Genomic DNA, 27963 nt, shown 5'->3' on the forward strand with positions numbered 1-27963 from the left:
AATATACATCCAATATTGTTTCTTTCAGGAGGAGATATAGTGTCATCACAATTTTAATGAGATATATATATATATATATATGTATGTATATACATATATATGAATTATTGAATCTTTATGAGATTTATGGAATTATGTGTACTATGTTTCCCATATTATGAACTATATATGTATATATACACATAAAATATATATACTTGTGTATGTGTACACACATAGATACATATATGTATAAATGATTAGCTCTCCATGGCTTTTTAAAAAAGGCAAAGGAATCAATGAAGAAAGAGGACCAAAATCTGACAGAAATTGAGTAGAACTTAGAAAAGATGCAAAACTAAGGAGGATAATGAATATTTTCCTACCAAAATAGCACTATCTGGTGGATTCTGTATCAGAGAAGTTACACTTTGGAAGAAAAAACTCAGTTTGAGGCAACTGATACTGTAGTTAAGTCATTAGCCTGGATTGAAATGTTGTATCAAATCGCTCATAAATAATTTTTCAATAAAATGATTTGGCGCCACCTTGTGGTAGGGTTCAGCAAAACTACATATTAATGAAGAATGTAATATTTTATAGATTTAGATGTGGATCTAAGAAGTCATTTAGTCCCCATCCTGCTCATTTTTTAAAACAACATTGTAAACATGAACAACATCAAGAGGTTTAAGCATTCTGAATAATCCAGTGAGCAATAATAATTTTAGATCACCAGTGATGAAGTGTGCTTCTCACCTTCTGCAGAAGAGGTGATGGATTAAATATGTACAGTATAACAGTTTTTCAGGATAGGGCCAATGTGGAAATTTGTTTTACTTTGTTTTGTTTCAAGAATTTTGCTTTTATTTTTTTCAGCTGTGGGGGAAAAGTGAGAGAGTGATATAAAAATGAATGTTAATTTTAAAAAAATTGTTGGAATAAAAAGGAAAGTGAGTCCCAGAGATGTTAAAAAGACTTTTCACCTAAGGTCACATTGTAAGTCAGTCAATGAATACTATTAAGGGCCCAATATGGGCCAGACACCTTGTTAAATGCTGGGGTTTGAAATACCAAAAAACAAAAACAAAAACAAAAAAACCCAAAAACCAAGACAGTTCTTTCCCTTAAGGAACTTACTTTTTAAAGAGGGAAGAAGGAAGTTGAAAAGGAGGGGAGAGAAATACAAAGGTGTGTATCCATAAGGGAAGAAGAGATGGCAATTAGTTGGAAAATGAAGAAAAGAAAAAGGATTTGTACCTAGGCTTTCTGATCCACAAACCTAGCATCTAAAAACATTTTTTAAATACTGAAGTCAGTTCCCAATATCCCCTCCTATTAGTCATAGAAGTTCCCTTTATAAACAATTAAAACAGTTAAGAAAAATTAATTGGAAAATAACCAAATTTATTCCCACATACATCATGGAAACCTAATATTCTGTTCCCAGAATCCCCTATCTTCTCCAGAGAAAAGGAAAATGCATATTCCCTTATTTACTTTCAAGGACCAAGGTTGGTCAATGCTTCCTTTCAGCAAGAGTTTTTTTTTTTTTTAAAGTTAACTTTTTTTTTTAATATTTATTTTAACCAGTTATTAAGCATTTTTCTTCTGCCTCGTCTAGCCCTCCCCACTCCCCCCCCTCCCCGAAAAAAAAAGAAAAACAAAACTTTTGTAAACAGGGGTGCAGAGTTAAATGTTTAACAGCTGACTCCCTCCCAAAAGTACATACAACCATCTGTTTAAGCTTAATATGAATTATTAACATTTTCTCCATCATTTTATTAAATCTAGATGGTAAGCAAAATGATAAATCAAGCCCTGATATGGAGTACTTGCTAATTTTTGAGGTGTAAGTGCTTACACTGAAAATTTAAGCTAAATCTGTCTTTAGGACCCTTCTGCTTATAAATCACATGCATAATCAAAAAGACAAATTCTCCCATTGCCCATGTCCCAAACTGCATGTTTCATTCTGTATTCTGCTCACTTCTCTCTCAGGAGAAAAATAGCATGCTTTATTATTGGTATTCTGAAAAATCATTGCTGGTTATTGAATTGATCAGAGTTCTGGATTCTTTATTTCAACTGCAACATACTAGATTTTGTTCTAGACTTTTATTTGAATATTTATGTCTTAAATGTGTTTTTGTAAAGAACATAGTGCTATCATCTTCCAATTATGGGTGAGTTTATCCAGTTCATTTTTATGATTTTTTCTTTTCCTTTATTTTCCATTGCTTTCTTCCAGCAGGTGCTTCTAAGTCCTACTAAAGCTGACACCTGAAACTTTAAGTTGCCTGATTTCCCACCAAAATACTTGAAGAGAAAAATATTGTTTATTTTATTAAAAATTTTTTTTGTATCCCCATAATTTCTTCAGTTACTCTCTCCCTCTCCCTGCTATAGAGCCTATTCATATAATGAATAGTACTTTTAAAGATTTAAAACAAAAGCAGAATAAATAAAAATCAGCATACACATCAATATATCAAAAAAGGTCTGAAAATATATATACTGTACAATGTTTGTGGACTTCTCATCTCTGCAAAAGGAATTACCTTTTTTACAAAATGTGTTCATATTATTATACCTCTTTGAGACAATCAGGTATAGGTCCTTTTTCTTTTCTTTTTTTCTTTTAATTCTTTGAAATACAGACTTAGTATTGATTGGTCAAAGACTATATATACAATTTTATAGCTTTTTAAACATAGTTCCAAATTGCTTTCCAGAACGGTTGGATTAATTGACAATTCTACCAACAGCACATTAATGCATGTCTTTTCCCATCTGATCTCTAAAATTTGTTATTTTCCTTTTTTTGTCACATTATCCAAACTGATAGGTATGAAATGGTACTTCAGAGTTGTTTTGATTTACATTTCTCTAATCAATAGTGTTTTAGAACATTTGATTTCTTCATCGGAAAAGTGACTTCATATTCTTTGATCAAATATTAATTGAGGAATTATTCATATCCATATTAATTTGACCTGGTTATCTAAATATTTGAAAAGTGAGGCCTTTATCAGAGAGACTTAATGTAAATTCCTTCTTGGACAGTTTTTTTCTTTCCTTCTAATCTTGGCCATGTTGGCTTTGTTTGTGCAAAATCCTTTTAGTTTAATGTAATTAAAATTATTCATTTTTACATCTTGTAATTCTGCCTCTTGTTTGGTTAGAAATTCTTTCCTTATTCATAGATCTGAGAGATAAACTCTTCCATGCTCCCCTAATTTGCTTATGATATCATCCTTTATGTCTAAATCATGTACCCATTTTGGCCTTCCCTCAGTATATGGTATGCGATATTATTCTATACTTCATTTCTGTCAAATTGCTTTCCAGTTTTTTAAACAGTTTTTGTCAAATAGTGAGTTCTTTTTTTTTTTTATCTGAGATTTTTACATTTATCAAACCCTAGATATCTATGTTCATTATTTCCTGTATTATCTAATCAATCTATTGAATGATTTAGCACTCTATTTTCTAACCAATCTCAATTGTTTTGAAGATTACTATTTTGTTATACAGTTTGAGATCTGATATGGGTAGACCATCTTCCTTCACATTTTTTTTTCCATTGGTTTTCTTGATGTTCTTGACTTTTTGTTCTTCTAGATAAATTTTGTTATTTTTTTTTAAAGTTCCTTTTAGTTAGTTTTTGTTTTGGGATCTATTTCAGGAGGTAATTGATAGATTCTTTAATTTTCTATTTTACTTTCTGGCTCTAGGATATCAGCGGAGTTTTCTTTAATAATTTCTCATAAGATGATGTTTAGGCTCTTCCTTTTTTTGTTTCTTTTATATCTTACATAATATTTTATTTTCCCCCAATTACATGTAAAAATAATTTTAATGTTCTTTTTTCTCCAAAATTTGAATTCTAAATTTTCTTCCCCTCCCCTTCCGATTGAGAAGGCAATTTGACACATTATAGATGTGTAGTCATGCAAAACATTTCCATGTAAGTTATTCTGTGAAAAAAAAAAACATAGACAATAAAAACTTTAAGAAAAATATTTTCTTAAAGAAAAAGTTCTCTGGAGATGAATAGGACTTTCATCATAAGTCCTATAGAATTATCTTGGATCATTGTATTAATGAAAATAGGTAAGTTATTCATACTAGATCATCATACAATATTGTTATTACTGTGTACAATGTTCTTCTCGTTCTACTTGTTTCACTTTGCACCAATTCATATAATTCTTTACATTTTTTCTGATAGCATCATGACTATCATTTTAAAAAAGAAATTTATTTATTAGTTTTCAACATTTACCTTTATAAGACCTTGATTTCTGTTTTTCTCACCTTTCCTACCTTCACTCCCCCTTCGCCAAGATGATATAGGTTATACATGTACAATCATTTTAAACACATTTCCACATTAGTCATGTTGTGTAAGAAGAATCAGAACAAAAGAGAAAAACCATGAGAAAACCACCACCAACAACAAAGTGAAAATAGTATGCTTATTTGGCCTCTACTTCTTTCCCTGAATGTAGATAGCATTTTCCTACATGAGTTTTTTGGAATTGTCTTAAATCACTCTTTTTTTTTTTATCATGGTTTTCAGATAGTACAATAATTTTAAAATGATCTTTTTTTGATTTGTTTTTCAGATAAATTGTTTTTCCAATGATTTCATATTTTCTTCTCTTTTCATTCTTTTGATTTTGTTTTATTATTTCTTGATGTCTCATGGAGTAATTTACTTTCACTTGCCCAATTAGAGTTTTTAAGGAATGATTTCCTTTTTTACTTCCTTTTTCATTTGACCAATCCTATTTTTGGGGAGTTACTTTCTTCAGTGAATTTTTGTATATCTTCTTCTTCTTCTTCTTTTTTTTTTTTTGGTGCTTCCTTTATCAAACTGTTGACTCCTTTTTCATTATTCTTTTGCATTACTCTCGTTTCTTCCCCCGACTTTTCTACTATTTAATTTTTACAATCTTTTTTAAAGCTCTTCCTGGAATTCTTTTTGGGCCTGACACTGTTACATTTTTCTTTGATATTTCATGTGTAGCTGTTTTGACATTGTTTTCCTCTCTAAGTTTGTGTTTTGCCTTTTCCTGTCACCATAGTAACTTTCTTTGGTCATATTCCTTTTTTATTGTTTGCTCATATTCCTGCTTATTTCTTGACTTTTGACTTTATATTCAAGTTGGACTCTGCTCCTGATGTGGAAGGAGCACTCTTCCAAGCTTCAGATTTTTGTAGTCCTGTTTTTAGAACTCATTCTGTGGACATGTAAGTTTTCAATTTTTCCAGAATAGCATGATATTCAAGGGTGGTTACTGTTCTCCTGGCCTGTGATCTAATTTGTGAGTAGCCACTACTACTCTTTTCTGCTCTGGAACTGTGATGAGGGTTCCCACTCCCCTGTCACCATATATTCTAGGGTGTTAGTGGCCCTCCTCTCCTTGGGGTTGCAACCCAGTTCTGTGACTAGGATCCCTGTATAGGTAATGTAATAGTTCTTCACTTAGTGTTAGCAAAAAAAAGTTTGAATAGTTGTCTATGCTCTTTTCATGGGGGCTGAGAGCTCTGGAAGTAGCCATCCCTGATTCAGTTGCCCCCAAAGTCTGAACTGGCTTGTGGGTGAATGGGAAACGAGGCACGGCCTATTGGTTAGCAGGACCCTATTCTACTCTCACCCCGGGGAGACAGACCTTTTCTGTCAACCTTAAGGGGCTGGAAAATTGTTTCATCCCTTTTTTTTAAAATTGGGTAAGCCATTCCAGAGTTAATATTGAAGTGTTATTTTATTATTCTTTGGAGGGGAATTTGGAAGAGTTCAGATAAATCCCTGAATTTACTACATCATTTTGGCTCTACCATCTGCAAGTCTCAATTTACAATTTACTCATTTACACTGGCAATGAGAGAATTTACAGGTACAAATCCAGCTTGGATGATATCCCCACTTCAGTTTGAAATTTTGAATTTTTCTTGGTTAGATTATTTTCTCCCAGAGCACATCTTCCTGCCTGTCTTTTAGACAAGGGCAGTGCTATGAATATTGACCAAAATGATTTTTTTTGGTCAGCATCTTTGTCAATGACTACTTTCTCTGAGCTCTAAAAAGAGATCATAGGATTGTAGATTGAAAGGCAGAAGGGACCTTAGAGATCATCTCTCCAACCCCTTTAACTTATAGATGAGAAGAAAATCTTGGTTTTATGTTTATGAGGAATAATTCTTGCATTGAGCCTTATGTGCCTTGAGCAAGTACCCAGGTTCCCTTCAAATTCTTCTGGGAATCTGAAGCTTTTCTTTTGCAGCATGTGCATTTTTGTCAGGACATTGTAATATGAGGCAGCCTGGCTTTTGGACAGAGAACCAGGCTTGGAGTCTGAATGACCTGGGTCCAGGTCTGAGACTGACTCAACTCTTAGTTTTCTCTCAGGAGCCCTAGCAACTCTGATTACAAATTCCAGCAAGGTGGAAGATCTACATTATGCAGGTATTTCTCTACTCTTCCCTTTGGACTCTCTTCCCCTCCCCCAACAAAAGGATGGTGAATTTCCAGGGGTCCTCAAACTTTTTAAATAGGGGGCCAGTTCACTGTCCCTGAGACTGTTGGAGGGCCGGACGATAGTAAAAACAAAAACTTTGTTTTGTGGGCCTTTAAATAAAGAAACTTCATAGTCCTGGATGAGGGGGATAATCGTCCTCAGCTGCTGCATCTGGCCTGTGGGCGAAGTTTGAGGACCTCTGATAGTATGAATGGACTGAATAATATGTGCCTGGAAAGGGCAGCTAGGTGGTGCCATAGTGCATAGAGTCAGGATTCCTCTTCCTGAGTTCAAATTCAGCCTCAGACATTTACTAATTAAATAATCTAATAACTAATTAAGTGACTTAACTCTGTTTGCCTCAGTTTTCCCATCTGTAAAATGAGTTGAAGATGGAAATGGTAAACCATTCCAGTAGCCTTGCCAAGAAAACCCCAAATGAGGTCACAAAAAGTTGGACAACAACCAGAAAGTGACTGAACAATAGTATGCCTTAAAAATACTGCAGTTTTTGTAAGTTTATTTAAAGGAATTATCCTGAATCCATTTACAGTTGCAATGAGATAATTCACAGGTACAGATCCAGCTTGCATGATACCCCACTTCAGTTTGAAATTTTGAATTTTTCTTAGATTCTTTTCTCCCAGAGCACATCTGAGCTTGTGTGCATCTCTTTTAAATAAGGGCAGTGCTATGAATATTGACCAAAATGATTTTTTATGGAAGCTGTGGGAGTTCTATTTGCCAGACGAGAAAATGAGACAGAGGAAAAAGGCTGAAATATTAAAATATTAGCCTTCTAGATGTAAATACCCCTAATATGCCTGGCAATAAACATTTTAATGAGTTCTTCATATGAAGACATTTTAGATTGTAGCTACTATGTTAGTAGTAAAGTCAATTAAATTTTTCCCCTTAATTTTCCTTGTTTCTAACTATTATTTGGCCTGGGTGATTGTGTGAGTGAATATATCTATTAATACTTCTTTTTTCTCTGGTGCTTTAAGATCCAAAAAATGCTTTTCTCATTACAACCTTATGAGTAGTTAGTACAATTATAATTTCATCTCCCCCTCTCACCACCTTCTACACTCCCTGCATTCATTTTACAGAAAGAGGGAATGAAATTTAGAGAGATAAAGGGATTTGCCCATAGTCAGAACAGGGATGAGAGCAGTAACTAGAATGGAGTGACCAGGTTTTTGTTGTTCATTTTTTTGATCAGGTCACAATATTTAAATGGTTCTGACATGACTTATAATCCTTCAGCAGTGTCAAAATTAGTCAGTAAAACATTATCAATCTTATTTAATGCCAGACATTATAATAAAATTCTTGGGATTACAAAGAAAGATAAAACAGTGCAAATATTCAAGGAGCTTATTTTCTCATGGGAAAGATGGCATGTATCCATAAATAGATATTTTGATATAAATATATTTATAAATACCTACACAGGTATTTAATATATAGTAATGTAATATAGTTATATTTATATACCCACACATCTATAACTATATAACAGATATTTACAAAACAGAGGCAACTGAAATGGCTCAGTGGATAGAATGCTGGGCCTAAAGTGAGGAAGACCTGAGTTAAAATCTGGCCTTAGACACTTACTGATTGTGTTAGTTTATGCAAGACTTACTTAGCCTTCTTCCCGAGTTATTTTTACCTTCTGAATCCAATTCTCCCTGTGCAACAAGAGAACTGTTCGGTTCTGCACACGTATATTGTATCTAGGATATACTGCAACATATCTAACATATATAGGACTGCTTGCCATCTAGGGGAGGGGGTGGTGGGAGGGAGGGGAAAAATTGAAATAGAAGCGAGTGCAAGGGATAATGTTGTAAAAAATTACCCTGGCATGGGTTCTGTCAATATAAAGTTATTATTAAATAAAATAAAATAAAAAAAAAGACTTACTTAGCCTTTGTTAGCTTTAATCCACTGGAGAAAGAAATGACAAACCATTCTGATATCTTTGCCAAGAAAACCCCATGGATGATATTGGCATGCAGTCATGAAGAATTGGACATGATTGGACAGCAACAACACAATAAAATAGAGGGGAATTGATCTGAGTTGGTGGGGATTGGAGGCTTCTTGAAGAAGCTGGTGCTTAAGCCAAGTCTTGAAAGAAGATGGGGATTTTAAGAAGTTAAGATGAGGAAGGAAAGAATTCCAGGTGTGGGAGATAGCTAATGCAATGTCACAGAGATGAGAGATGGAATATTGTGCGAAGACTAGCAAGAAGGACAATATAAAGATGGTAGAGTTTGTGGAAGGAAGTGATTCAAGAAGTATGGAGAGAGAGGAAACGAACAGCTTGTGAAGAGAAGTTTTTATTTGATCTTAGAAATAGCAGAAATCTATTAGAATTTTACTGAATAGAGGGATGACATAGTCAGACCTGCTCTTTAGCAAAGTCATGCTGGCAGACATGTGGAGGATAAATTGGAGCTTCATACCCAATTAGAAAGAACAATTATTTAAAATGGTGCAAATGGGGTGAATTCCCCCCCCCCCCCCCCGTCTAGCTGTTCTGTTCTCTCCTTCCTCACGTCGAATTTTGCTCCATTGGTTTGGAGTTTCTGCCTTCCTGTCAAGGTATGTTTTTCTGATTTCTTGAACCTCCACAATTGTGTGACTCCTTTGTGTGTCTTGGTCTGTGTGCAGTTTGTAATACTTGCCCTAGGCACAACAATTTCTAGTTATGGCTCTCTCTGGGACTCAAATTTCAAGTCTTCTGATTGTGAGACAAGTTCTTTATGCTATTGTTCTGCTCCCAGGCACACCTGTGCATTTTCAATCGACTTAAACACACATGCAATTCTACTTAGCAGACGTCAGGAGAAAATGGAAAACTTCTATTGCTACTTTTGGATAAAGGCAAAATAAAAAGATATTTTTCTCATTATTTCAATAGAAAAATCATAATGAATATTTAGCACATATATGTACTATTATTCTTCTGCCTTTCTTTAGAAATCAGACTTAAATTCAGTTAATCTGGTCCTAAAAATATTTTAATTTTCATTATATCGATATTTTAAAGATTTTTAAATTTAATTTATCTAGGCTTAACTTAGTAGACAATTTGTATGCATATATACAGCTTTGATAATACATTTATATGTCTTTTTTTTTAATTTATGGGATCCAAAATGGTAGTATTTTTTGTTAACCATCATTTTTCATAAAAAATATGTATCTATGTATGTATGTATATGTATGTATAGCTATACCTCCATATATTTGAGTACACATAACTATAAGCACACACACACACACATACACACACAAATCTGCACTGTTATACATATATATCAAACAAAAAACATAACTGGTCCTATATATGACTTTTTTCTAGTTTAGTAGAAACATATAACTATATCTACATATTACATATAAATATGTAAATCATAATATAAATAATGTACAATATAACACATAGCATATAATGTAATTACATAATATATAATATATATATCCACATGCACACACAGAATCACTGAGGCCTAGAAATTGTTCTGAGTTCTCAAATACTATTCAGCAAAAATCAATAAGGTTTTACTAAACTAGAAAGAAGTCAAAATATAGAAGCACTTATGCTTTTTTCATTTGTTTGTTATCTAAAGTTATTCTAGCTGAGTTTAAAGAGCCTTGGAAGAATTATGATCTATATTAGGGGAGGGATTGATTATCCATACTGACAAAATCCCAAATGTTTGAAAAAATGAATGAAAAAGCATTTAAGTGCCTATTATGTGCCAAGTACTGTGTTAAGCATTGGGAATAGGCACTCAAATACAAATACATCCTTACTTTCAATAAGTTTACGTTCTTATATAGAGAGATAACATATAAAAAGGAATATGGAAGGCATTTTGGTCTTATATATCACAAGGAGGGTGAATGAAGCCATAGGGAAGTTGATTGATGAGTTAATTAACAATAGCAATATTGATTTGATTAGGATGTCTAGAATAAAAGGTAGAAAGTGGTGTGTATTGGGGGTAGAGAGGAGGGATAGGGAATTGGGAGGAAAGGTGTATGTAGAGTGGCAGAGCAAAATGGCAAGAAAATGAGTGTCTGTGTTAATTTGTGCTCAAGCACTCAGCAGTCAAGATAGTATAGTCTCAGGGCAAGTGTTGTTCAAAGCTAAATATATTAAATTATCAAAGGTAACCTTGACCTCAGGAGATCATTCTTAGAAGTGTGTATCAGCAGAATGGTTGTCAAAAAGAAAGCTGGGATAGATGTTTTGAATTATATTCACACTTATGTATATATACACAAAAACACAATACATATATATATGTACATACACACATAAATAATGTGTATATATATGTATGTGTGTGTATGTGTGTCTCTGTGTGTGTATATATATAAATATATTTTTTCCTAAGCCTGGATTTGCTCATGAAAAAATGTCTTAGTGAACATGGTAAAAACAAATTCTCTCTATGTTTATGTCTTCGTTCAACAGACTGTGACACTGGAGCAAACTATTAAAAACACCCAAGAGAGTTACGATGATGAGATTCAACTTTACAACGACCAGATTGAAACTCTGAGGAAAGAGATTGAAGATGCAGAAAGAGTATTGGAAAAGTATACAAATGATTGCCGCCAGTTGGCAATATACCAGCAATCGCTGGAAAATGAATTGGAGCGGTACAAACGCATCATTGAGAATGAAGATAACAGGTACTGTGGTCCCAGGCCATGGAAAAGGAGCTTTTCATTTTTCATGATCCTGGGAGCTTATTGTTTTGGGAGAACTGTGTCTCTTACAGGAGGAAATGATTAGTCAAATCTCTGAAGAGAGAGCAAGAGATTAACTTTTTAAATTTGTGCTTTAAAATGTGTATTTTTAAAAAATCTGGTCTATAAGGATAGCCTGATTAGAGAGACTGTTTATCAGGAGTTAGATGTCTTTCTGCAGGTGGAGAATCCTTTATTATTTGAGGAACTTATTTTTTGTTCTTTTTCAAATAAGACTTTAAATTGATTTTTTAAATCATCAAAATTTTTCCCAGTATCTTTCTCCTTCTCAGAGAGAGCTATCTCTTTTACGAAATAATATTTCTAAATAAAAAAAGAAAGATAAAAGAAACCAGCAAAAACTGATCAATAAATAGAAAAAGTTTTAAAAAAATATGCTATGTACTACATCCACTTACTCCCTCTATAAAAGTATGGGCTGGGGTGTCTTTTCGTATCTCTTTGAAATCCTTTGTTCTTTCTAATTTTGCAACATTCACTTTGGGTTGTTTGGGTAGTTCTTGCCATTTACAGTGTTGTAGCCATTTTTTATAGTTTCCTTGGTTCTGGAAACTTTATTCTGTTGTTCATATAAATCTTTCCATGATTTTCTGTCTTTTATTATGTCATTTCTTATAGTATAGTAATATATCATTACATGAATTTGTCATAATTTGTTTAGACATTCCCTTCCCTCTTCTCTGATGGGCATCCATTTAGTTTACAATTCTTTGCTATCTCAAAAAAAAAAAAAAAAGAATGCTGCTACCAATATTTTGATGGATATGGGGATTTTCTTATCAGTATCCTCCTTGGGGTATAAGTCTAGTAGAAGAATCTCTGGTCAGAGGTATGAATTTTTTGAGCTCTTTATTTGAAAAAATTCAAGCTGCTTTCCAAAATCGTTATATTCATTTGGGAGACTTATTAATGTGCTTCCCTTTTGCCATGCTTTTGTCCAAATATGACCTTAAATTTCAGCTCATTTATTACAAAGCATAATCTGCAGTTAAATAGTCTATCAGTATTGATTATTGAAAAGTATTCTTGGCTCCAGAGCCTTCATTCAATATCCTATTCTAATTACTCATTGGGGCAGCAGTTTTGGGGGCTATGTCCATTGATTTTTTAAAAAATTTGTTTATATGGTTTTATTTTTTCTATTTATATATATTTGTACATATAAGTTTTTCAGTTACATGTAAAACAATTTTTATAATTGTTTTTAAAACTTTGAATTTCAGATTCTTTCTTCCTCCCCACCTATTGTAAAGTTTATATATATATTTTGGCTGAGGCAATTGGGGTTGTGACTTGCCCAGGGTCACATAGCTAGTAAGTATTAAGTGTCTGAGGCTGAATTTCACCATTCTAACTACTGTGCCATCTAGTTGCTTCAAGTTTTATATTTTAAGTAAAGTTATGAACAACATTTCCATAAAAATCATTTGTAAAAGAAAATATACATCTCTTCCCCTTTGTCCTCCCCCCAAAAACTTTAAGAAAAATAAAGTTTTAAAAAAGTATGCTTTAGTCTGAAGTACAAGCTTTCTTAGGACTTATCAATTGGGAAAGATTTCAAACATGGGCCCAATGATGAACTGTTGTATAAGAACCTCCTAATTAAATTCAGAGAGACTCATTGCTATAAAATGAATTATAATATCATGATTTTTTTCAATCATAATAATTAATAAAATTGGCCCCTAGAGCAGGGAGGGGTTATAAACTATATTTGTGGGGAGAATATCTAGACTAATGACATTACAACTTTTTTGAAGAAAAGAATAATTCCAGGAGGCAGCTACATGACACAGTGAATAGAGCACCAGTCCTGAAGTCAGGAGGACCTGAGTTCAAATTTGACCTCAGACACTTAACACTTCCTGGCTATGTGACCCTAGGCAAGTCACTTAATCCCAATTGTCTCAGGAAAAAAAAAAGAATAATTTCTGATGTGATATTTTTGATGGGAAGGGGGAAGAGAGAGGGGAAGCAAATAGAATAGCACAAGTAAAAATTTACATTTTAGTTGAACTTGAAATATGTACTGCTTTTTAAGAACTTTTGCCTCATCAGACTTAAAGTTAAGATGGCTCAGTTCTTCTGGGAGGTGATAGAAGGGCAGAACTTCACTAGTTAGCTGTAGGCCAAAAAGAATCATTAGCAAAAACTCTAGGTCAAAGAAAGCTGGTGGTTTCAGGGTTGTACTATCTCTTCTTAGAAGGTCAAGAAAATTCTCATGATGCATCGTACTTCAAGGCACTAAGTGAAATATCACAGATTAATGATATTCTATAGGACACAGTTAGGATTGGATATGGGCAAATCCCAGGAGTTGGCTTACTGTTCTAGTCTGGGAAGATACCTGGATGCTCTCTCTCAGGGAATGTGATGCTGAGAAGCCTTTCTGACAGAGAACCGATTTAAGTGCAGGGGAAAGAATGTCCTATCTGCAGTTGGAAGATAAAGCTTCAAGACTTGGTTTAGCTACTTACTATCTGAGTCACCTGGGAAAAGTTATTTAACTTGCTCAAACCAACAAGAAACAGACCTCTCTCATCTTGCTGACTGCCTTTGGCACTGAGTTTCTTAATGTAAGCCTCAGTTTTCTTATTTATAAATATATAAATTTTGGTGTTTGAACAGATAACTCTGAAGGTGTCTTTCAGGTCCAGATTTATGTACATTTGTTGTACACATACACACACATACTGTTCATTTTTATATTGGACTTTAAGGTTTACAAAGTTCTTTAAATATGTTATTACAAGCATTCTATAACAACCTCTAATCTAGGTTGTTTCTAACACAACTTGGAATTAGCTCTCTTGTGGCCTTTAAACAGCAGTCGAGAATTTAAAAGGATTACTCCAGGAAGAAGAGATTCCCTCTTTTGTTAGTAATTCTTGGGGCTTGAAGCAAATGGCCAATTGAATGTACTTAGTAAACTGGATCTTACTCATCAAAATATGTGTGATTTGAGACACATTGCCTAATGAAGACTTAAGAACAGGGACCTTTCAGGGAAATTTCTAATACAGTTTAAAAATATGAATGTATTAAAATAACTTTTACAAATAGAGAATATAATTTTATAAAATAATTTTATTTTTTTTTTGGAGAAGGTGATCAGAATTAAGTGACTTGTTCAGGGTCAGGTAAGTGTTTGAGAGTGCATTTGAACTCAGATTCTCCAACTTCAGGGTCAATGCTCTATCTGCCGCAATAACTGTCTGTTTTAAAACAACTTTAAAGAGATAAATGCAGAATCTTTCCTACATAGAATTACGTAGATAAGAAATAATTGGAACTTCTTTTTGGGGTTTTCTTTTGCTTATTTGTAACGAGGTGTGTTTATGTGTGTATATGGGAGAAAGGGAGGGAAGGGTGAGAGGGAAAGGGTAAGGAGTAAAAGAGAAGGAGAGAGACTATAGAGAGATACAGAAACTCTGTGTGTGTGTGTGTGTGTGTGTGTGTGTGTGTGTGTGTGTGTGTGTGATATGACTAGATTGTTCTGTCAGAGAGATGTATTCTCTGACCTAGTCCCCAAGAATATAAAATGCAAAGCTTGTGAATATCTTTCCTATATTCTACTACTGCTGGTCTAGCTAGTCATTTTTTTTATTACTGTCCTCCTTGCTGTAATATGTATTCCCCAATCCTCATTTGTTTTTGAAAGATGGAGGGAACATTGCATCCCTTGCATGTTAAGCTTTATGCCATATTTGAGGGTCCATAGGATGTGGCAAGAGTTACTACATTTAAAGGGAAATATCAGATTTAAATAAGGAAGGTTCAATCTTGTTAACAACAGTAAATAGCTCCATCAGTCTAGTCACATAGTTTTCTGGGGGACCTTTGTCCAAAACTATTGCTCTGATTGAATCTTCATCTCTTATTAAATGCTCACACAATCCCCATGTTAAGAGGTCACACACATTGTTAATAATTATGATATTAGGAGCCTCTTATTAGGACATTTCTATTGTCTATTAAAATACAGCTCACGATTAACTTTTATGTCTAAACCTAAAGGTTTATAACTTCTTAATATTCAGAAAGTATAATACCTAGTAGAGAGATACAAACAATGGCTACTTGATATAATAGAATATGTATATGTAAATGGGAAATGGATCAGGAGAACTTCTGATAATTTTGTCTACTTTCCATGCTTCATGGATCTCTTTCACTGATTGGAATTACCTTTTGCTGATGAGTGACTGAGAGTAGAGGTGTGGGGCAGATTCTTATCTTAAAAGGCAAACCCTTTTCCATAACTTTAAGTCTTTGGGGATCCTTATCGAGTGCATTTCTCCCTTGGATTCCCGTTGGAGGAAAAGAGATCTGTAGTCATGGCAGGTATGGCAGTGGAGGAGCATGTGCTTAACTAGGCAAGCCTGATACTGGACCTCAACTTTTTGACTGCTATTTCCTGTCTTTCTGTTTCTTATTTAAAACAATTTCCTCAAATTTTCACCCTCTGTCACCTCATTATTCAATCAGTTGTCATAACATTTCTACCCTCACAACATTTTTTCATATGTCCTGTTCTCTCCTTTGACATTGGCTCTGTGGACATCCTGGTCCAGGCCCTCATCACCGCATGTTTGAATTATTGTTGTTTGGTCTCCCTGACTGGTCTTCCCCTACTCCAATCCACCCCCATTCAGCTTATGTCCCAGTTGCATGGGTCTGACTGCTACCCCTATAGTCAGTCAACTTCGCCAGCTCCTTATTACTTCCTAGGTCAAATATAAAACTCTCTGGTTTGTGGAGCCCTTTATAATCTGGTTACTTCCTACATCTAACTCTCCTCTACCTCCTAAACAATCCAATGATACCTTCTTCCTAGTTGTTTCTGGAACAGGACACTCCATCTCCTGACTCCACATACTGTCCGTAATGGCTGGAACTGTCTGTGATGAACATGATAGAACATGGAGATGTCATCTCCACTTCATGGCTTCTCTGAATTCCAACAAAAATTTCACTTTCTCTAAGAGGTCTTTGCCAGTTTTCCTTAATCTTACAGCCTCTTGAGACCACTTCCAAATTTGTGTATCTCATTTATGCATAGTAATTTGCATGTTTTCTCGATTGTGAAATTCTTGAAATAAGGAACCCGATTTTTTTCCTTCATTATTTTGTATTCTCAGTGCTTTACCAGTAATCACATTAGATGTTTAATAAATGCTAGTAGAGTGACTGATTTTTATGAGAATGGGTCAGGAACTAGTCCTACTGAGAAATTAATGTCTTCAGCCTTGGTCATTATTCTTTGAGTGGAAAATTCATAGTGACCTTTCCGCAAGATAGATATCATCTAGTAAGGGGTTGTGGTACCTGTCCAATGCCATCGGAGGTTCTTCTTTCTACCCTGGATTCTATCACATGGAATGGGAGCAGAGGGGAGAGCTCTCTCTTTCAATGCCGTCTTCTAGTATTATGAAAAGCAGCCTTTGAAGGACATATTCACAATTACGAAGGCATATGCTTAAGTGTTAGTTTTCACATTGACAGTCCAGGCGTATCTTTTCATCTCACCCAGTTTCAGATAATTTTCTAAATTTTACCTACTAAATTTTACATAGATAATATATATAAAATAGATGGATTGTAATCTTGATATAAATACATATATATATTATAATCATTAATATTAAATCAAATATCTATTTGAAATTACCAGTAATGTGATCAATTTTATATATAGATCATCTTTATTTTGCTTAAACAGTCAATATTTTTTGTTATTACTAATTGAAGAAATAAAATTCCTTCTATTTGTCTTTGTTAGGCTTAACTCTGCTATAGTGGGAACACCGATTACACTTTTTACTCAGAGCTACCAAGCTTCTTACAATCTCCCTTCCAGCAGAAAAGGTAATACTCCTCTACCTTCCTCTCCATCAAAAGCAAAAGCTTTCATCTTTAGGGAAATGAGGAGAAAGCTTGTTTCATTCCTCTATCTGCATGTCCTTTCATTCCTTCTTTAAAAAATTCCTTTATCACTAAAGGAATATGTTAGATATGAGTATTGCTTTCCTCTCTCACATCCAGTACGCAGTGGGTGCTAAATAAATGACTGTAATCTCTACTGAGAAGGGCCCAGATGTTGTTCTGAATGAGAGGCAGATTATACCAAGAACCATTTAATTTAAGATGCTAAGGGAAATATATAGTTGCAGTGTATTATCTTATTTCAAAATGAAGTAGAAATAGGATTTGCTTGCAAACCTGGCCTATCTCACAAAAGACAATTTTGTTTTATTGGTATGATTTAATGGAGCTTACCATAAGGGTGAAATGACATTATTTTGCTTCTTGGTGATGCTTCTCAGTGATGAATCTGCTTAGAATGGCAGTAATGAGGATGTCTGTAACACTAAATAATTGGACATTTTACTTAAAACACTACAGACATAAACCAAAACAGTTCTGTGCAGAATATGGATGCACAATCAGAAATCAAACCACCTAGGGTTTGAATGAATAGAGCATTTTAGAAGGAAAGAGAAATGGTAATGTTGATATTATCTTACAGTAGGGCTTTTCTTTCAGTGTTTTTCAACGAAGGCTGCAGTGAGTTCTGAAGGATTTGTGTCTCTAGAAATCATATGATTGTTTGGAATGAAATGGCAGCAACTTCACTGGTTACTATAACTTTCTTCCTATTTAATATAATTTTAGAGTTTTCTTCCCTGCCCTACTTCCCACCTTTTCTAAAGGCATGCTAAAAAAAAGGAATGGTGGGGGGAAAAACAACTTTTAATTAGATGACATGCAGCAAATTAATAACAGAGATTAACTTTGAGCAGCATTTCAAGAGAGAAGATGTAGTCACTGTGGAAACTGATTTAGATCTCATATAAGCTATAATCCTCTCTCTCATTAGGTTATCTTACAGATCTATCTTGTAGGTGGAAGCATGTTACCAATTGTACCAGATGATGAAACTTCAACTCCTTAATAGAAAAGGAGAAGTTATAGTTACAAAGTAGCATAATGTCCCTATATCCAACTCAGTGAAATATTATTGTTGATCACTTGGACTTTTTAATTCTGCTTGCAGAAATGTATAGCAACATTGCCAATAGCACTGTTTTTGAGACTGAAGACAATCTATGTAGTTTTCTAAATGGTACCCTTGTGCCTGCGTTCATATACCTTCAAAAAGTAAATAAGCACTTTGCTCCCAAGGAAATTACCCATTTACCTAAAGTATAATCCTAACTAAAAAAAATATCAATTCTATGGACAATGCAGAAATATAACTTTTTTAGTATGTCTTCTTATTTTTACTAATATTTAAAATAAATATGTACATTAATGCAATGTTATATATACAAATCAATAAGGCCTAAAGTTTTGATAACAAAATTGACAAATTTTCTAATTAGAAAAATATGCTATACTTTACAATATATGCCAAAGATAATGTATCTTTACTATCTTTTCCAACATTATAATTTCATAGCATTGAAATCAGAGGACCTGGATTCATACTCTAATTTTACTAATTACTAGTAGTGAAATTTGGGATTAATCATTTTACTTCCCTGGATCTCAGTTTCCCATCTGTAAAATGAAGGATTTGGATTAGATCAGGGATTCTGAACCTTTTTTGTATCATGGATTCCAGTGGCTGTCTGATAACTTCTCAGAATGTTTTTAAATGCATAAAATAGAATACATAGGATTACAAAAGAAACAAATTATACTGAAATATAGTTATAAAAATGTTTGAAAAAGTTCATGGACTCTAGATAAAGAACTCCTTGAGTAGGTATCAGTAAAATATCTCAATATTAGATCCTAGGAAAACATAGTAAGCTATTTCCTTAATTTTTGTCCCAGAAATATTTTTTTAGTTTATTTTAAAATGAACATATTTTTATTTTGTTTTGATATTCAAACTGAAAGTGACTTTTTTTCCCTAAAGATATCACTCGGGCTGTACAGGATATTACAACAGTAAAGCCAAGACAAAAAGGTTTACCAAAGAAAGCTTCAAGAAAAAAGGAGATTACAACTAAAGACAAATCAGATGAAGTGTTAGAGGACCAGCCAGTCAAAAAGTACGTGGGAGGCAAAGACCAAGTGCAACTTCAAGATGAGCTCCAATCCAATCTGGAAGTGAGCCATGAAGAACCAGGGACCCTAAGACCAGAAGTAGCCCCAGAGGACGAGCCAGATGGTGCACAAATAAGCAAAGCCTTTGGCAAAATGTGTAATATTATTAAAGAGAGAGTAAGAAGTGACAAAGATGCTGAGCCTCATTCTGATCTCTACACTAAAGGGCGCCATGTGCTTGTTACAGGGGATGCCAGCTATGTGGACCCTGACTTTTGTTCCTCATCCATCCCAGCAAAAGGTGGGATTGTTGTTTCTATTGACCAGATAGGTGATGGTGATGACCTGGAGCCAACACCTGGGCTTCCTGAACCCCCATTCCCGAATGGAACTGAAAAGCCAGAAGAGCATGGAGATGAATGCAAAAATCAAGAACATTCTGGAGATGGAAAGAATGAAAGCAAAAACAAAGATCAGAGGAAGGTAGAGGAAAAAACTGATGACATTCTCAAGGAGAAGGGGACTGTAAAGCCCTGTCCTGTAGTCATACGTGATCCAAATGGATATCCTTCAGACCATTCACAGAAGATCAGGAAAGATAAGACTCCTGAGGCAGCAGATAAAGGGCTATTGGAGAAAGGCCCCCATAGTTCCATGACCTATGAGAAGGTAGAGGTGGTAGAATCCATTGAAAAATTTTCTACTGACCGAGTTCAGACTTATGAAGAAACAGCAGTGATTGTAGAAACGATGATAGAAAAGACAAACAGGAAGAAGCCAGGAGACAAAAGCTCATAAATGGCTCAAACTTAAAGTAGAAAATATGTTCAAAAAATCTTTGAGTGAAATAATTTATTTTAGAGTGAATGATGAAGTAATGACTTTTCTATTTTGTGCAAGATGACAGCTGATACATCTCTAGTCCCTAAAGGAGCTTTAATCCTAAAATTAAAATGTTCTCTTTCTTTGAGTAATTGCCTTAGCAATTTATAGTGGCCTTGGTGAATATAAATTTTCCATACTTACAAGAAATGGGACATAAATATTTTTACATCTATTCAGCGAAGTTACTGTCCTCTTTAGCATGATTGTTTCAAGTATTATATTTCAGGAATTATCATTGTCTGGTTTCCAGATTGAAAAAAATGTTAGCTTTCATCATTTGGATCTTTTGCATTCAATAAAAGCATTATAACCTCCAGAATATATTTGTGGTAGATGTGTTTTCATTTAAACATGAAATTAAGATTTACAAGCCTTCAACTGATCATTATCTGAATTGGCCATTTTGTTGGGAGGCTTTTGAGACACTGGAAAATTGCTTTATATTTTCATAACATATTTGGAAATTTCTCACTTATAAATTAATTAAACCCAGAGGATAAATAACTCAAACATTCTCAATGCACTGTGTATCCCATATAACAACAGAATGAATGTAAGCTGGGGTCTGCTGGGTTGGTGCTATAGTGCATAGAGTGCTCGACCTGGAGCCAGTTAGACTCATTTTCTTGAGTCTAAATCTGTTTTTAGCTGTGTGATCTTCATCAATCATTTAACTGTTTCCTCATGTGTCAAATGAGATGGAGAAGTAATAGCAAACAATTCAAGAACCTTATTAGCCAGGAAAACCCTAAAAGAGGTTATGAGGAATCAGACATGACTGAATAACAAGCCCCATCACTAATATAAGCTCTGTGAAGGAAGAGACTGCTATTTTTTCTTTGCTTCCTCAAACATCTCTCAGTACCATGCATGTAGCAGATGCTTAATAAATGCCTGAATTGAATTTGAATTAAATAAAAATATAGAGGACAAAGCAGGACTTTATGAAAAAGGAAGTCAAATTTCTCAGAATCATTGATTTTGTCAAGCAACTTAATCTTTTAGGTCCTCAGTTTTCTTAGATGAGAGGTTCAGGCTAGATGGCCTCCCTTCTGGCTTTAAATACATGCACCTGTCATTTCTGATTGTTCTACTGTTCCTTGTTTTGTTCTAAGATTCCATTTTTATATTCACAGTATGAAATCAACTCTTCACTATTAACATTTGCAAGCTTCCTTTAAAAAATCCAGAATGTATAATAATACTGAGTAAATGTTCTTATATGGATTATTACTTTAGCTAAAAATAATTAGCAGCTGACAAGACAATTGCATTTAGCTAAAGGAACTGACAAGGTCATAAGTTACATTCTATTGTTTCACTATCATGTACAACAGAAAGAATGCTAACTGCAGTTAATTTTCTCTGTGGGATTTAAAAAAAATCTTGTTCTAAATTCATTTGGGATTTTGATATCAGAAAATTAAAAAAAATTCTTTTGAAGGGAGGAGTAATTAACCCACTCATTTACACAGTAGTGAAATATTTATACTCTAATAGCCTATGTCAGAGTGATGGAAAATGTTTCCGGGAGCCCAAATACAAGCCCAGAATCCTTATAACTATGACGTATGATTAGCAAAGAAATCATTAGAAGGCACAGAATCACTTTGCTGCAGCTGAAGTACCAGGGGGAAAGTAATCCATTCCTTTTCATTAAAAGGATTTTCAGGGCCAGCAGTGCTGTGTAGACTGATATTCTTAAGGAAAATAAGGGAGTATGTTTTTGGAAAGTAAAACTATTTTTATATTGAATGAATATGCTTTAATTTCTTAGTCTAGGTCTGCCTTAGGGTGAAATACATCTATACTGTATTTTGTATTAACAAATTGCCTTCGTTATGGATAGGTTTGTTTGTTTGGCAAGATAATTGGGATTAAGTGACTTGCCCAGGATCACACAGCTAGGAAGTAGTAAGTGCCTGAGGTTGAATTTGAACTCAGGTCCTCTGGTTCCATCTAACTGAACCAAATGAATTTAGGATTAATCAAGGCAGACTCACCAATCTTTTATTTTTAAAATTTTTTGCCCAGTTCACAGACATGATAAGTGTTAAGTGGTTGAGGTCACATTTAAACTCAGGTTCTTTTGATTTCAGGGCCAGTGGGTGCTCTACCCACTGTACCATCAAGCTGCTCCTAGTTTTTAAAATTTTTTTAAACAACTTTTACATTAGCAAGCTCACATTAAGAATAGGTCTATCGGGATCCTTTGACATTTAACAATTATTGAGAACATCTTAAAGAACTTTTGTTTTAATGAGTTATATATGTCTATATTTATCATGTTAGAAATTAAACCATTTTAGTAGTATTGTAAAAAGAGTTTTGACCTCATAGATCCCCTGAAATGGTCTACAACCAAAATCAAATAGAAACAGGGCCACTAAACAGTATATAAGAATCCCTATGGGCTGCATATCAATTTAGAAAAAAAATCCTTGTATTAACATTATCTATGTTCTATTGTATTTTCACTTTGTTTTGTTAAATATTTCCCAATTGCATTTTAATCTGATCCTTGCCTCATTTGGGAATATTGCTGCATACAGGAGACATGTTTGACGCTTGATATGGGAGATTTCCAGGGGTTCTTAGGCCACACATTGAAATGATTTATAAGGTTTTAGAAGCTTAGGATTTGAGTTGAATGAATGAAGCCAGACTCAGCTCTCCCCAAACAGGTTCCCTGACCGTGTTCCTGAAAGCAGGTAGGACTGGGGTAAAGCCTGATGATTGTTTTCACTACCTTTATCTTTTCTCCCTTCTCCATCCCTCAGGATGACCACTGAGGGGAATGCCGGCCAAACTTTATAGTGGATCTCTGCTCCCCATCCCCCAATTCCCAGCTCCATATTACCATTTTGACTTGTAGCTAATTCTCAGAGGAACATCTATACCAAAATATGCAGTGAGAAAACATATTTGTGGATGATTCTGTTGAATAATATTAAGTATCTGTCAGTCAATAACATAGCAGTTTATTATGTGTCTACAATGTCCCAGATTTGGCTAACCCCATTACTACAAAGCTGAAGGTCCATTCCCTGATGTCTATGGCAGCTGGCAGTAGAGCTGATGGATGCTTAATCTCAACTTTTAAATTGTACAAGAAATCTATAGATGGCCTTATTTATTGTGACCCAAGCATTGATTATTCCTGAAAATATACTCCAGGCAAAGGAGGCTTTGTGGCAGTAGTAGTGTGGGGAAGGGACACCAAAACCTCTTAAGTCAGAAATATCCAATAGGACTCTTCAAAACAAAATCATTTTCTTTTCTAACCTGGTTCATTTCTTTCCATGAGTCTGATCTGCCTTAAATGAAGACCAAAAGGATATGCTGAACACTGGGGCCTCGTGTTAATACAAATCACATGGTTTGCATTGTTTGAAACCCAGAGATTTCTATTCTATGAAACTCTGAGCCTCCAAACACTTTTTCTAAACAGTGTTTATTAATTCAGACACTTCAAATTCAAAATTTGTAATAATTTGCAAAAAACTGGGTAATATTTACCTTATTCAGCACTTGTAATAAACTGAAAAGGGACGAAGTGTACATTTCTCTTTGTGAAAGAAGGGTTTGCTGAATAAATTATTACTTTAAGAAGAATCTGGAGGTTGGGGAGGATGTCCAAACTTTCTGGAAGCATTAATTTCATTGAGATTGGGAAGTTTATTACCAATAAATGTAACTATTAAAACTCCTCCTTTAAAGACCCTTCTTGGGCAACATTTTGCTGTCTCACTTTAGCCACTATATGTAACTGAAAATAATAAAACAGCACTTTGATGGAAAATTTTCCACAGTTCAGACTTTCTCTTAATTCAGATTAGTTTTAATGCAAATTTGTTCAAATAGTGAGGTTTTACTGTAGTATTTAATGAGGGAATATTTTTTTCCAAGTGTCCCATTTGTGACCTATGAGTAGTGTAGCCAAGATAACATTACTAACGTTATGGCTTAGAAATACTGCTTGTGGATTGATAGCAAATAGTTTTGCTGAATATATAGCACAGCCCACATAATTTCTGGTAGGTAATTTTTTTATTGAGCTTCCTAATTTACAGCATAATTTCTTCATTTTACTTATAAAACATCATCACAAGGATTGATATTTAAACAAAGGCAGCCTGTCTTAAATCATTTGCTTATATTCATCTTTATTTTTTATAAATGACTATAAATTAACTTTATTTTGCAGCAGTGCTATCATAAAAACTTACACTAATTGGATGCTTTTCATTAATACTGGTGTGAAAAATGAAGTAGAGAACCAAGGATTTATATATATTTATAGAATGCTATGTATATATGTAATATATATGTATAATTTATATACCATATTCTCATATCAAAACTTACAATTTCTGTTAAGAAGCTAATTATGTTCATTGCTAATGACACAATTGTGAAAATATGAACAGCCATTTTATAATTTTGCTTCTATATGACATTTGATGTTTATACAGAGTTTTTGCAAAATTACAGGATGCAATGAGGATCAATGTATGTTTTCATCTAAACTCTGACCAATCTTTTGTTCTTTTTGAAAATTTCTTTTATGGATGGATATGAGCTCTGTTTCTTTAGTAGGTACACACACATTAGTTCTATGTGTGTATATACATATATACAAGTGTATTTATGTATATACGTGTCTATATCTTACATATGTATATGTTTCTGTGTGCACTTAGACAAGTAGGCACACAAATTATCCTTTGGTTTATTTTTCAGACCATCACTATGAAATGTATTTGACTGGTAGTATTTGCTATTTTAAGTTTAACTATTTAAAAAAATCATATGAAATAGATGGTAAACAAAAAACCCCCCTCAGACTCATATCCAAAAAAGGCCCACAAGCACACTAAACATAAAGGTAGATGATGTAAAATTAAAATGAACTGTTTTCAGCTCATTCCAACTTGAGAAAAAAAAAAGAAAAAATAACAATGGATTGTGACTGTCTCATTTTTTACTTGGACTTTTCAAACCCTTCCTTTCTAAGGCACCACCTTTTAAAGTGAACAACTGTGGAGGCTTCATTTTCTCAGGAAATATGGCCTTTTAGGCTCTAGAGTTCAAGACTCAACTAGATATTAAGATTCCTTAAATATACTTTCCCATTTTTATACTTTTGCTTATGTTGTTTCCCCTTCATTTTCTCTTCAATCTCTTCCTGTTGAGAACTTGAAAGTTCTTGTTCAAGGATGCATTTAGATGCTACACTCCTTCCAAAAGCATTTTCTCATTTGCCCAGGTGGGTGAGATCTTGTTTGTCTGATATTCTGCACCATTTATTGCATCCTGGCTTGTTATTTGCATTATCACTTTATAATAGCTGTGAGACTAGACTGTATTTGGTCATCTAGGAAGGTGGATGATATCATGTGTATCAGATGGTGATTTTTATACTCATCTATACATCTCTTTTGAAGTGCCTAGAACAATGTTTTGCACAAAGCTAGCCCTTGATAAATACTGGCTAGATCAAATTGAATTGAAAACCTTATAATAGGGGAAAAGTGTCCAAGAGAAAAGGAAACATTAATATTAACTCTTGAGAGTGAATAGAGAAGTTGATGGGAATAAGAGCTTTGCAAAGAAAATTGATGGAAAGAAACTTAGAAGAAATGATTATTTGAGAATAAAGTGATGATGATTTTCTGAAGTAGATGGTATGAATCTTATAACTTTTGAATTTTATTTTAGATATATTGCTTCTGGCCAATGAATATGGGTCTACTTAATTATTATCTGGTTACCAAGATGGTAACTAGGTAACAAGATGCTTTGCATATACATTTATTTGAATCCATAATGATCTCTTAGTCAAAACTCTGAACCTCCTTTTTAGCCCTTTTGAGGGGTTTGGAAAAGAGGATCAGTACAGGGAAAATAGTATAGGCCAACATCTCCAAACAAGCCACATTGCATCCACAATTCATATGTATTTCAACAGGAAGTTTTAAAGATACCCCAAAGAGATCCTATAAGTCTTCCCTTTTTGATCTTTTGGAAATAAGAAAACCAAAAAATATTATTAAAATACCAACAAATGCTTCTTCCCCTTCTTCTCCCTCCCCACCCCCCCACCAATTTTTATTATGAACCAATCTTGATTTTTAAAAAAGAGACTTTTGCAACATCTATAATTGGATGTCAACTATAATCTTGTCTGCCACGTTCACCAGCTGAAATTGTTGACAGCCATGTTATTAACCCCAGAAAACAGGGGTAGATGAATACCATACAAAATGGGGATAATTTGTCCTGTTCTAGCAGGCTTCAGGAGTCACTGTAACTAAGAGTGATAGCTGATGACACAACAGCCCAGAAGTTGTTTCCAATCCACCATGCTGCTTGGTTAGAATGTGGTAACCTTAGTGCTGATGATTGAACCTCCCCTCCCACCCCCCTCCCTATCTTCCTCTACCCCAATTTGTGCTTCTTGAATCTCCTCACCTTTTTTTATAATAGCTTTCTCTGAACGGGACCTGTAAAGTACACCATCTTTATTCACTGAAGAGATTAACCCAGATAATTGAGTCTTTTCAAAGAACCCACAGACAGGTAGGTTTCTAGCAACTCCTTCAGTTTTAGAGGCAAACATCACCCTCCAAACTATTATTTTTTTTCTTTCAAGAGATACTTTCTCTGCTAAGAGCACAGAAAAATATACTTGATGCCACAAAATGTATTCTTTCAAATTATTCCTTTCTCTTCTTAACATTTGCCACAGAAAATATGAAGGGAAAAGCTGTCACAGTTTTGTTTGCAAGATATCACCTATTTGAAGGACACAAAATAATTCATAGTCACAAACTGTACACAGGAGTTGGTAGGGAACAATATATTTGAGACCTAGAGTTAAAAAAAAGAATGGTTCCATTTTAAGAAAAATAATCATTGACAGAATGTATGAAATAAAATCAAGGGAATGTGATTTTTTTTTTGGGCAGTGACAATATCTGCTACAGGTCTAACAGAAGAACTAAGAGTAGAAAGATGCTCAGAGTTATGGGAAAGGAGGGAATGAAGGCAAAAACAGACATGCAGCATTAGTTCTTGCTCAGTATGCTCTTAAGACTTCTCTCCACAGCTTCATCTAATTCTTCCTCCAGTTCTTCCTTCTTGGACATCGCCAGCTTGGACTGGTAATCTTTCACTACTTGGTCTATGTAGGGGGCACTTTGTGTTCCATGCAGCATCAATGTCCATTCCTTCAGCACTCCCCTCTGTGGTGCATTCCCAACAAACCCAATTTCCAGAATCCATGTCCCTCTGGCATCTTCCCCCCAAGTGTGAGTGGTCATGAAAGGCCATTTGTCAAAACCCACCTTAGAGTCATCATCTCTTGGACGCCGGCTCAGCAAAATGGATTTGGTACCCATTGGAGAGGTCATGTTGATGTTTAAGTCTCCTCTCCTTGTTGCATTCACTGTGATGACAGCTTGAACATGTTCAAGGTAGCGGACAAAGTTTTCCTTTCCCTCACACGCATCAGTTGTGAGCGTCAGAACCAACTTGTTGTTGGATGGTATTTTCCTGAGAGTGAACATGACAAAATATATTAAATATATGTATATATGATATTTAAGTATATATAAAATACATTAATGAAATATAATATTGGGCAAATAGAAGTAAAAAATAGGATATTGAGTTATCCTCATGAGTTATTTCTTTTAAAATGACTTTTCTA

The 27963-nt window shown here is 34.3% G+C and overlaps 2 protein-coding genes across 2 annotated transcripts in view; one reads left to right on the top strand and one right to left on the bottom strand.

Moving 5' to 3' along the window:
• The window catches only part of BFSP1 (beaded filament structural protein 1), a 56315-nt gene extending 35747 nt beyond the window's left edge, over positions 1 to 20568 (top strand). The window contains exons 6-8 of the mRNA XM_051975891.1: positions 11008 to 11228; positions 17089 to 17174; positions 19234 to 20568. Of these exons, the coding sequence (XP_051831851.1) occupies positions 11008 to 11228; positions 17089 to 17174; positions 19234 to 20162 (1236 nt within the window). The 3' untranslated portion in view covers positions 20163 to 20568. The remainder of the gene's footprint in view (positions 1 to 11007; positions 11229 to 17088; positions 17175 to 19233) is intronic.
• Positions 20569 to 24280: 3712 nt separating this feature from the next.
• Positions 24281 to 27963, bottom strand: part of PCSK2 (proprotein convertase subtilisin/kexin type 2) — a 294327-nt gene continuing 290644 nt past the window's right edge. Inside the window, exon 12 of the mRNA XM_051975892.1 lies at positions 24281 to 27806. Within this exon, the coding sequence (XP_051831852.1) occupies positions 27320 to 27806 (487 nt within the window). The 3' untranslated portion in view covers positions 24281 to 27319. The remainder of the gene's footprint in view (positions 27807 to 27963) is intronic.

This window comes from Antechinus flavipes, chromosome 2 (genome assembly GCF_016432865.1).
Source record: "Antechinus flavipes isolate AdamAnt ecotype Samford, QLD, Australia chromosome 2, AdamAnt_v2, whole genome shotgun sequence".
NCBI classification, from domain to species: Eukaryota; Metazoa; Chordata; class Mammalia; order Dasyuromorphia; family Dasyuridae; genus Antechinus; species Antechinus flavipes.